Consider the following 12,541-nt stretch of genomic DNA (forward strand, 5'->3'; position numbering starts at 1 on the left):
GCACGTAAGAGCTCAGATCTGTGGCTTCTCTGGGGTAGGAAGACCTGTACACTGCAACACACCATGATGCCAGAGAGGGTTTAGGAGGTTCCAGCTGCCTCCTTATTTGCCTTTGTTTGGCATTTGATGGTGGGCTGGAGAGAAGCCTCCAAGTGCACTCTGCTGGAATGAAAATCTCCACTCTCTGCTCTTATCTTAGACTGGGTGGCCTAACGCATAGGGTTTGTGGTAGAAAGTTTACTGGCCTTACAACATCAGCAACCTTTTATCACAAGGTATCTGCTGAGTTCTTAATGAAAAATAATCATTAGTGCACAGGAAATATCCTTCTACTTTTTAATTCAAAATGCAATTACATTGCTCCTTTGTCCTGGTAAACTGCTGTACACAAGTTCTCTGTCATCGCATTATATGGCACATGAATGGGAGTCTCAAAGTGGGGAGAAAGAATAGTGGGGAACGGGGTGGAACATATTCTTTCTTATGTAGCATCTGGCTTTTTAGCAAAGTCCAGGGCTTTTAGAATAGTTGAGAGTGCTCTGTTGGAATTATTAAAGAATTGACTGATTAATCTCTACTGTAAAATGTCATTTTCCTTTTATCTTGTGCTTTAATCAAAATAGAAGAGCACATTGGGGGAAAAAAAAAAAGAAAAAGAAACTAAGAAAATTGCCCCAAGACACCATTTGTGAGGGCTGGGATTAAGGACATTAATGGAAATAACATTCAGGCAACTTCCATTCCTGAATCCTCACTGAGAAAAAGCAAGATAATACAGAGTAAGTAAAGGTTATTTAGTTTGAAACATTTTGGAACTAAAATAAATCATAGTTAATTTCTGCCATATCCGTTATCTTTGGTTTGTTTAGACCATGTAGAAAAATAATATAGTCTAAAATTTTTTTTAGATAGAGTTTGTTTCAAAAATAGACAAAACAATTTATTTTATGAGAAATTTCTATAGCAGAGAGGTTTGAGCTATAAAAAAGTATTTTAACAACAATGTGGCTAAGCCTCAAATTTGCTCTTTGCAAAGCAAAAAACGTATAATCATCAAAAGTGCATTTACAATATGTTAATGTTTCATAAAATACACAAACACTAACTGTAAACATTGAAAAACCTATTTCAGCAGTCCTAATGCGCTAATTTTTTCACAGTAAATCTCACTAGTTTTGTATAAATCTATCTCATTAGTAGAATATTTGTATCAGAACTGCTCAAAAAATTCATGATAACAATTCACTGCCAGGAATATTGACATTTGTACTCACAGTCAGTACATGAGTCTCTTAAAATACTGTCAGAGAAGACATGCTTCATTGATTTTCTCTTCTAGTCATCCATGATGATTTTAATCTTTTTAAGCTCAGACTCACAAATACACCTCATTACACAGATGTGTGGGAGAGGAATAAGTATGGCTTTCCCAAGGACCTGAATCAATTTCATATATTTGCATTTCCTGTATTTTAGAATGGCATGAAACTTAACAAAACCAGAAGCAACATTTTGAGGACTAAACTTGTTTCGGGGTCTGCCTGAAGGATGTGGAGAGCAAATAATATAGTGCTAATATACGATGCTAAATCCAAGGGTGATATGAAGTAATGATAAACTCTAAAAATCACTAGCAGATCATCTTGAATCTTTATGCCACTCTATATCATGGCATCTCTGTCTTCTTCAGCAGGCAGGAAGGGAACTTACCTGTCTATATAGAACATGTTCCCCTAATAATGAATGGAAAGTCTATTCTGCCTCTAGGATTTTCATACTGAAGCACCAAGTAATGGATTGTTAGGGACTATTTGGGGACCGAAATATTGTTGGCAATAAAAAAATTTAATTTTGTCATTAATGGACCAGGAACTCATTGAATTGAAACTATTTAAACTAAACTTACCAGTAGAATTTGCTAGAAGGTGTGCAAATTTAAGTTTGCAGAATTTATCTTGGCTCTGGTAAAGGTAGTGGTAAACAATTTGTTTAGCTGCACATTGGCACTAACAATAAACACTGTGTTTGCAATGCCTTGGTCTCTTTGGAGCACAAATGTTAGAAACAAAATCAAGTATGTTACATTGTAAAACCGAGAAAAATCATCTGACTAAAGACAGAGCTAAAATTCAGTCTGTGACATATTCCTTTTTGCTAACAGACAGCACATAAGATCACTTGTTTTCAAATAGTCATAACAACACTGCCTGGCAAAGAATGGAGTTATTGCTTTGATGATAAAGTTCTAGAGTTTTGACAGCTCAGTTTGGAGCTTTAACTTTGTATACTGTATATTTCATGGGAGTATCTGCTGATGGAAAAGAGAGATAATATACTCTTTTAAATGGACTATACAGAGCAGAGTTTCCTCTGCTCTCTGTTTTCCTGGCTCTCACATGACTAGAGGTTGGTTGGTGTAAGTCTTCTTGGGAAAAGGATGCACCCGACATGTTCAAACATGGTTGGTTCGCTCTAGATATCAGTAGTCAGGTAGAAAGCAAGCGGTGTTAACTTGGGGTAATCTTGTGAGTTGCTTTGGGTAATTGTATCATTCATGTCAAGGGTAACTACATTTTTATTTGAAGCTACAACTTATCTGTTGGAGACTCGGACAGGTGTTTCATGCCATAGGGCAGATACATGGAGAAAAGCCCAAACTTATATGGGTGAAGCAAAGATGGGTACACAGGGGAATCCTACTGTCTTATCATTATATTGGCTTTCCTGCTGTCGGGTATCTTCCAAAGAGACTATAGATGAGATACCTGCAGTCACTTGGTTTGTCTGTTTGACTCCTGATCCAGCAAAACACTTAAATGTATTTTCTAAGTTAAGACGCAATTATTCCCATGCTTAAACAAGTGATTTAAGTTTAAGATATTTTTCAGGCCATTGGCTTGTGCATGTCTCTCCCTTTAATAATATCCCACTGAGGCCTAAACTACAAAGCCAGGCAATCTGGATTTGAGCATGCTATATAAATTTAACAAAATGCATCCCAACATGTGCAAAGGTCTGTATCTAGCTTCTTTTAGCCAAGCTCTCTGCTGTCACTGTAAAGTAATTTTCTTTCTCATTTGAATGTGGGGTATTTATGTTGGCCATGGGACCCTTAAGGGTATATGTGGAAAGTTACTGGTTTTTCCCCTTTCGTCACATAGATACAAGGTTTTGAACATCTTGTGCGCATTGCCAAATTATTAACATGAATTTGTTCATTTAAAGGGATATTAGAATCACAAAGATAGTGGGAAAAATAACTTCCACAAATTTTTCAGTGTTATGTTGCTCTTCCCCACTAAAATGTCACTGTTAGTTCTATCTGTGTTTTCAGGTTTGTTTCTGTACTTGGGCTCTGTTCTTTCCCGGCTATCTGCAGGATTTCAACATTTCCAACTGGAGCTGTATGTTTAGTTCCAAAAAAAAGATTAGATGCTGTTGTCATCTAATAACTAGTGTCTTGCTGATTTTTTTAAATAATCAGTTACATTATTTTTTTACTAAAATTGATGTGTTTTTCAATTTTTTTAATGATGTTTCATACAGGTTGCTAGCTTACCATGTATGAATAGGTTTTGGATAGTTATCAGTCACTTGTTCTGCAAGTCCTGTATTTCATCTCAGTTGTACCACAGTGACCTAGACAGATACTGCAACAAATACTCTATCAATAGTAATTTGAATCTGCCAGGTGGAGCTGGCAGACCAACTATTCACTTACAATGAAAGATTGCACTTTTTTCTTTAGATAGTCAGAATTTTGGAAGGCCAAGGAATGGCCCATTGCTTGTTCTGCATATAAAAGTATTGAGGTTACAGCAAAAAACCTTTAGAAGGGTGTTCTAGACAGTGGGAGGCAAAACCTAACACCTTCACATTTTCTCACTCAGGATCTGATTTTCCTTATCTCAGGTTCACTCCTGGCAGTGACTCTATGCAAAATCTTGGCATGGACTCAAAACAGATAGAATATCATGAGAAATTATTATAATTTTAGCAATCAGAAGAAAATAGGATTATAGGGTTTGTTCTGTGATTTAAATTACACAGTAACTCCTATGTATGGTAACTAGTAGGTAACCACACTGTAATTTTTATGTAATTCCAGACTATATGAAATTCACAGCAATTTAATGTTGAATTAATGATCACTTGCAGTTTTAGCCACCTGTTTTCTGAGCTACAACAGGTGTCTGGATTTGAAGGAGTTGTGCATGTGATAAACATTTTGAATGTTTTCTTCAAGCTATTAGCAAAGTCCATACTTTCCTTTCAGGTAAAGTGGATCAGTATGTCAAAGACTTGGAATGATGGAAAGGTTGACACAACCAAAATGACAGGAGACTCATAAGATAGTCGGCTTTGAAAGAAAGAGAGAGAAGAAATAGGATGACAGGAAAGTGACCACAGATATAATAAGAACAGAGAAGTTGACCAAGAGGCAAATTCCTAGTGGCTTTGAGAGTAAGGCAGATAACAAATTAAAAATCTTTCCTTTCAGTTTCCATTCCTTCCCAAAGCCAAAGAAAAAACATAGGGGAATTAATCAATAGAGCTAATAAAAATGGATTCCCCCCTTCACCCCCCTCCAAGGAATTCGGAGGGTTTTTTTTTTTTTTAACAATTAGGATGACAACTCAAACTTTTGAGAAAATCTCTCCATAGAAGAATTTGGCAGCAAATAATCACAATGAAAATTAGCTATATATCTAAGAATGTTAGTACAAATAATTTATAGATTGTTTTGTATAAATCTGAAAAAAAATATGGAGAACTTCAGAAATGACAATATTCAGAAGCAAGTCTTACATTTATAAAGGTAATTTTGTCCTCTCTCCTTTCCCCCCCCAGAAAGGATTTCTCTCTGTTATGTAATCCTAGCTGAGGTACAGAAAAAGTATTTGATCACAGAGGTGCACTGCAGGAGGCTATAACTCATGTAGACCTATATAACTTTTCTTAACTCATTGAGTTCTGTTCTTCATCAAGGTAAAATTGTCCTATCTTCCATTAAAAAACCCCACCCTTCTGGAGTTCAGTTCATGAGGGTTATAATATATTCTTTTCATTAAGATCCATGAATATTGTGGTTGTACCCTTTTGTTGAAAATATATATAAATTAGTTACTTTGCAAATTGAATTATGAAAATTCATTAAAAGATGTAACTTTCCTTCATTCAGAAATAACCTTATGTATCTTCTAAGTATACCCACCACACCTGTGTCTCTTTTTTGAGGCTGTTTTCATAGGCATTTAGATGTTCTTTTAAAAATGAGCTTGTGATTATTAAACTTCTAGAGCAAAGCATTGCATATGATGAGAGACTGTCCAAAAATTAGAAGAATTATCTGTCATCTGTCCTTTGTTAAATATTTTCTGATGACATGCCAATCTTCAGGTGTGCAGATGATGTTTTCTTATCCTGTATTGAATAACAGAGGAACAAGCAGGTGGGTGAGAATCACAGAATGGTTGAGGCTGGAAGGGATGTCTGGAGGTCCCCCTCAAGTAGGGCGACCTAGAGCCTGTTGCCCAGGACTGTGTTGAGAAGTTTTTTGAATATCTGCAAGGATGGAGACTTCACAACCTCCCTGGGCAACCTGTACCAATGCTTGGTCATCATCACAATAAAAAAGTGTTTCCTGATGTTCAGAGGGAACGTCCTGTGTTTCAGTTTGTGCCCATTGCCTCTGGTCCTGTTACTGGGCACCACTGAGAAGGCTCTGGCTTTGTCTTCTTTACACCATTCTTCAGGCATTTATACACATTGATGAGTTTCCCCTCGAGCCTTCTCTTCTCCAGGGTGAACAGTCCTAGCTTTCTCAGCCTTTCCTCCCATGAGAGATGCTCCAGTCCCTTAATTGTCTTGACCTGTTGTTGGACTCCCTCCAGTATATCCATGTTTCTTGTACTGGGGAACACAGCACTGGACCCAGCACTCCAGGTGGGGCCTCACCAGAGCCGAGTAGAGAGAAAGGATCATCTCCCTTGATCTGCTGGCAATACTTTACCTAATGCAGCCCAAGATACCATTAGCCTTCTTTGCTGCAAGGGCACATTGCTGGCTCATGTTCAACCTGGTGTCCACCAGGACCCCCAGGTCCTTTTCTGCAAAGCTGATGTTATATCTTTTACAGAACTTGCAGTATGAAACTGATATGAAGTGAGAAAAGCAAAATTTTAAGTCTGGTACAAACTCCACCAGTCGAGTTTAAATTGTACATTAAATTGCAAATACAAGTGGGAGTAGAAGTTAGCTTTAACTCTTTTTTAACTCTTACCCCTGGCTACCACCCGGCTTCTTTCACTGCCAATGATTTGGTCTTGGGACATTTCTGCTGTTGCTTTTCCACTGAGGACTCACTGAAGGTTCCCCATTTCATTGGAGGCATGCTTCTTCCACAGATCCCTCCGAGGATGCACATTATGAGCAGTCAAGGAAGGCAGAACATTCTGTATATCATGTCCCAAATCAGGCAGAACAGAGCACTGAACCCGGGTCTTCTACATCCCAGGTCCTGCTGGCTCTCGAAGCATCACAAAATAGAGCTACAAGGTACTGTAGGAGACCAGTTTGTCCAGGAAAATGCAGTTCAGACCCCAAAGCAAATAATATTGGATAAACTTATAACCTAAGAAAACTGTAATATTCACATCCATAGATACTCAGTAAAAATGGGATTTATTCCCAGAATAATCATATACCAGTTTCCTTTCTTCTAAGTAAATACAGGGCCAGAAATCTTGCACTGAGGCAGGATCAGAAATAACTAGGTCATTACCAGTGAAAAGCTTCACTTTCCTTGCTGTTTTTGTGCCCATGTTTGACTGCTAATACATACTTCACACTTACCTTCACAGAGTTTCATCTTGTTCATTTCAAATTCTCATTTTAATTTGTTAAGAACATGCTGAATTCTGTTCTCCACAGAGCCTGGCATCTCTCCCGTGCTGGGGCAATTTGCAAGCTTTTCACTACTGGATTGTTGAAGTTATTAATAAGTAAAATTTGTCCAAGGCAATTCCCTGGGGCTCTCACTTGAAATACTCTCACTATCTCTCGCTGAACTAACATCTGCTTGTTGTGTATATTTAAGCTGTGCGATTTCATTTAAATCGCAGTTTTACATGTGAGCTTTTACTGTGAAGAGGAGGAGGGAAGAGTGGGGTGAATGCCAGATCCCGTCACTCATCCTTTCCTTGTGTCTGACCCGGCTTCCTCTCTGCAGTGGTGAAAACTCCCTGATGTGGCTGTGGAGAGTTGGGACGAACCTTTTGTACTGTGCAGTATGTTTGTACCTCCTTGTCTGCAGAGAGGAACAGGGAAGAAAAGGCTGCCCAGTGCAGGATCCATCTACCCTGTTCCCTTAGTTTGTGTATAAAAATGTTACGTCAGATCCTGTTACAAGACCAAGTAAAAATGTATTTTTATGCCAAAGATGCTAATTAGTGTTTCTTACGAATCTGAAGTTTTAGCTCAAGAAAGGTTTTTATGACTTCTAAACTCTGTTGATTCTTTTTCCTGGGCAGGAGCAACTGAATGACATGCTGCTTTTTTTCAGCACACTCCTTGCAGTCAATGAATGTTGGTGGAAGTATTTACATTATTTAAAATACATTCTTAGATTTGATGTAACTAAAGAAAACATAGGTACACAAATGTTGTGTTTTATGTGGCCTGGGACAGGAGCTGTATCCTCCTTTGAGGGAGAGCAATGGGTAGTGTAATAGCATAATAGGACACTGAACCAACTCAAGTAATCGATTAACTCCACAGTAATTAATACTTACTGACTGAGCTGGACTCCTGGATTACTGCATGCAGCTCTGGAGCTCTCAGCACAGGAAAGACAGGGACTTACTGGAGTGGATCTAGAGGAGGGCCACAAAAATGATCAGGGGGATGGAGATGAAGAGAGGCTGAAGAGAGATGGGGTTGTTCAGCCTGGAGAAGAGAAGGCTCCAGGGAGACCTTATAGCAGCCTTCCAGTACCTGAAGGGGACCTGCAAGAAAGCTGAAGAGGGACTTTTTACAAGGACATGTAGGGATAGGACAGGGGGTGATTAATGGTTTTAAACTAAAAGAGGGTAGATTTAGACTAGGTATAAGGAAGAAATTTTTTACAATGAGGGTGGTGAAACACTGGAACAGGTTGCCCAGAGAGGTGGTAGATGCCCTATCCCTGGAAACATTCAAGGTCAGGTTGGACGGGGCTCTGATCAACCTTATCTAGTTGAAGATGTCCCTGCTCATTGCAAGGGGGTTGGAGCAGATTATCTTTAACGTCCCTGCCAACCCAAACCATTCTATGATTCTATGACTACGATTCTATGATTCCTCTCTCTCCGATACACAAATTCCACACTGAATTTAACCTAATTACATTAGTGCTCAGGTCAGTGGGCCTGAAATTCAGGCCTCAAGTTGAGGGCTAATCATCCATGCAATGAGAATAATGACTTTGTAGTTGTGTCTTACGCAAGCATCCACACTAAATTAAATGAGGTTTGTCCCCAGACTGGCTTTGTCTGGCTCCAGCTACACATTTGACGGGCACTGTGATAGTGGGGGTATGATTACAATTCCTGCATGTGGCCCTGTATAATTCATCCATTTTCTTGCATGGACCTCCTCCAAGCTAGATCTAGCTTTTCTGTCCTCTTTTCAATGGTCGAGTAGCCCTTGAATCTTTTTGCATCCTTCCCTCCCCTTGCCAGTCTTCACAAAGGCATTATATTGCCATTCACTGATGAGCTGCTGCACGTTCTTCAGGGAGGTTTGTTAGGTTGCATTAGTACAGATTAAGATCTGTGCTGTCTCCACTCCTCCCTGTACCAGCTCATCGCTTGCTAACTGTGAGGTCAATAAAATTCTGTTTTCTGTCAAACAACAGCTGGTTTTCTTATGAGAGTTGTAGCAATCTCTGGTTCACCAGCCTGTCATGTGGATACAGCTGCAGGGAGCATTCATTAGGTAGACTGAACGGTGTAGGAGGATTTTTTTAGCCATGCTATTTTATTCCTACAGCCATTGCTAGTTTTGGGTTTTTTTTTCCTATCTGGACACTTTCATCTAAGTGAGATTAGGGAGGGCCAGAGATCAGATTTGCTCGGAGAAGGAAGGAGAGGATCTGAGAAACAGTTGGCTAGCCATCAAATTTTTTTTTCCTAAAATAATTCCAATAGATGTTTTAGCTCTGCTATTTTGCAATATTTACAGCTTGATCATAGTTTAATGACTAAATAATGATTCAGCTCTTTCAAGTAATGAGTCACTCAAAAGCAAGAATCTGACCAGTCAATATGGAAAAGAAATAACACTTATCTGCAGCATACTTATGCCTGTTCACATGAACAAAAAAAGAAAAATAAACCTTCTAAATGCACTTCAGACTTTTCAGGAAATATTTGAAAGCTGTGACAATTCTACGACCCTTTCTAACAATTCTTCATACCTTTCACCACTTGGACACACCCAGTCTTTCTCTCTCCTCCTCTCTTCTCCTTTCTTGATTCCAAATACCAGTTGAACATTAATGCTTTTGAAGCCAGAACAACGATAATAATGCCTGTTACCAGAATGGCAGAAGAGGCCAGCACACCAGGTCCTAAATCCTAGAAAGATGGAGGAGAAAGCCTCTGGAGCCAGGCATGGGAACTGTCCTTCTGGGGCAGATCTCGCAGGCAATGTTTGGTCATGGCCACAGGGACGTGCCAGCTTCTTCAGGGGGATGTCAAGGAGACAGAAATGAGATGATCTGTCACACCTAAGTCTTGCCCTTTGTACATTTCCAGCCTTGCAAAGGTTTCCTTTTGTTCTTGGTTTGCCTCTATTATTATATACGGAAATATTTTTATATAAGGAAATATCATAGTATTTTATATATGGAAATATTTTTATATAAGGAAGAAATTTTTTACAATGAGAGTGGTGAAGCACTGGAACAGGTTGCCCAGAGAGGTAGGGGAGGCCCCATCCCTAGAAACATTCGAGGTCAGGTTGGATGGGGCTCTGAGCAACCTGATGTAGTTAAAGCTGTCCCTGCTCACTGCAGGGGGGGATTGGGCTGGATGACCTCTAAAGATCCCTTCCAACCCAAAGCATTCTATGATTCTATGATTCTATTGGTATGTGAGATGGGCTCGCTTTGATAATGGGTCAAGAGCACCCATGAAGCAGGCATTACGAGCAAGCTTGTTCTTTACTAAATAATTCCATTTTTTTCTTTAGAGCGTTTGGGTTTTATTGGTTTCCTAATTATTCTGTAAACTTTATAGTCAGGGCTGCATTTTTTTGTATGTTTGCAATGACCCTCATTCCTGGTAAAATTCCCTTGCCAGTAAGTTGAATAAATGGCTGTTAAGGTGAAAGCACCTCTGCTTTGCTGGTCGCATCTATGCCTCCCTCAGTCAGCTTTTCAACAAAACAGCAATGAACAAAACATGTCTTATGAGGGTCTCAAGGTTTAGAGTGATGTTACAGCTCCAAATAGAAAGAGCAGCCTGCAGCGAGCCATTGAGAAGTTTAATTTTCATTTTATGGAAGTGGTTTCATACTCTGAGGAAGTAGGGGCCAGGCAATGCCCCAAGAGGTCCCTTCTAGCTGTAGCTTCTTAAAGAAAGGAGCTATTCATCTACCCAAACTCAGAGAATGGTGTCCTCCTGTCACCTACTAAATGGGCATCTCTTCATCAGTGGTATGATCCGCAATATTGGATCCCCTCACCAGGCTCGAGGAACCTTCCTGAGGGCTTCTAACAAGAAAGGTGAAAAGGCACAACCAATACACCCACATGTAATAAGCAGGTCTTACTTCAAGGAAGAGAATAAATGAAATGCTGTACTTCAGAGGACATCGCCATGCTTTGATGAGGTTTACAGAAATTCTTGGCTGAACTTGACAAAAGTACGTAAGGAGGGTCATTTGTGGCATGATCATTTCTCCTCTCAGTTCTCCTTATGATTTCAGTAACATAAAACAAATGAGTGTGATCACAGCAGTGGTTCTTCACAGTCCCTCAGTATCATACAATAATGCTTTTAAATTTCAGAAAACTCCCTTCTTTTCACACATATGGAAGACCTACATATCTAGCAGAGTAGGACTTGGCCAACTCCACAACATCCTTTCCAGTTGTGCATCTCTGCTGCCTGTGTTTGTCAGTCTAAAGAAAGCTATAAAATCTGGGTGTTGTCTGAAAAGTTTAATCTGTGGTGGGAAAAAAAATAGCTGTTTTCATAGAAAAGCAAAGTTTTAGCACTTTTACAGCTGTCTGGGGTTTATTTTCAACAGTCCATTCAAGTCTGTTAAACCTGGTGAGAAGTACGGAAGAGGAATACTAGGTGTATGTGACTACATATCAACAGGGAGTTTCAGCCATAGATTAAGTTATAAAGTGCCGTACCAGGGTTACACACCTAATCTGAAATGATACACACTGGATAATCTATTCTAATGCTGCATAATTTGTAAGAATTGCTCTTTTACTTGTGTAATTGCATATTGTCTGGGGAAAAAACCCCAAACAAAACAACAAGGCATGCCAGATTCTGAGCCAGAGTAAATTGGAAGAGATACCCTGAAACCAATGAAATTGTGCTAATTTTGACCACTTATCTCTTAAGTAGGCCAGAATTAGAAATGTGAGCTTGAATATTAGACTCCTAGACATTGTCATACTTGCAGTATGTCCATGCTTTTGGCACTGCTATAAGCATATTCAAGGCTTGGAATGTGATGGAAAACTTGAATTTCCTTTTCATAAATTGTTTGGAGAACAAACTATTGTGTCCTTATTGATCTTTCTTTTATTTTTTTGTTGTTTCAGGTTAGGTTTCCCCATGATGATTGTGTCCTGTACCATCGGGATGTGCTATCTTCTTGTTGCTCATGTTGTAGTAGGTTGGAACTCATAGTAATTTATACTTTCAAGACTCAAAGAAGCTTTCTGTTCCATTTAGTTTATATATCAGAACACTAACAACACATATAAAAGGAAAAAGATGTGTAAAATCCCAACATATGGTATCAATCAAAATGATTGTCAACATCAGCATCATGTTTGGTCATTCTTAACTTTCTGTTTTGTGAAGAATTTGCAGAAATAGACAATCAAAATTAAAGAATCCACATATTTAATTATGAATACAATTATTGTGCAGATGAAAAGGTACCATCACAAGGGAATATGTTGTGCCTGAAAGTTTGTATTGACAGAATCTGAGTATAGTCACAGATGAAAAACTCATTCACAATAGCAGATGTTCAGTAATTTCTTTTTAGGGCTTCCTTTGTCTTTGTCAATGTATTTAGCTATTTGTATTAAATTAACTAATATTCAAGTTGTAATAATAGACAGTTAAGCAGAGAGTCTGTACACTATGAAGGATGTATCTTTATCTATATTTTAAAATAAACACATCTCCTGAAAATGTGTTGTGGAAGGAATTATTATTTTGGAACCGGGACTGCATTCCTTGAGGGCTTTATTTTTCCTTTTAAAGATCCTAATCAGCGTTAAGCTGCTTTTTTTCTTAAA

General features: G+C 38.8%; 1 protein-coding gene across 1 annotated transcript in view; it reads left to right on the forward strand.

The window, feature by feature from the left end:
• OCA2 (OCA2 melanosomal transmembrane protein) overlaps positions 1-11,918 on the forward strand; it is a 200,490-nt gene extending 188,572 nt beyond the window's left edge. The window contains exon 23 of the mRNA XM_075723222.1: positions 11,831-11,918. Within this exon, the coding sequence (XP_075579337.1) occupies positions 11,831-11,918 (88 nt within the window). The remainder of the gene's footprint in view (positions 1-11,830) is intronic.
• Positions 11,919-12,541: the final 623 nt, after the last annotated feature.

Source organism: Pelecanus crispus, chromosome 1 (assembly GCF_030463565.1).
Source record: "Pelecanus crispus isolate bPelCri1 chromosome 1, bPelCri1.pri, whole genome shotgun sequence".
In the NCBI taxonomy this organism is placed as follows: domain Eukaryota; kingdom Metazoa; phylum Chordata; class Aves; order Pelecaniformes; family Pelecanidae; genus Pelecanus; species Pelecanus crispus.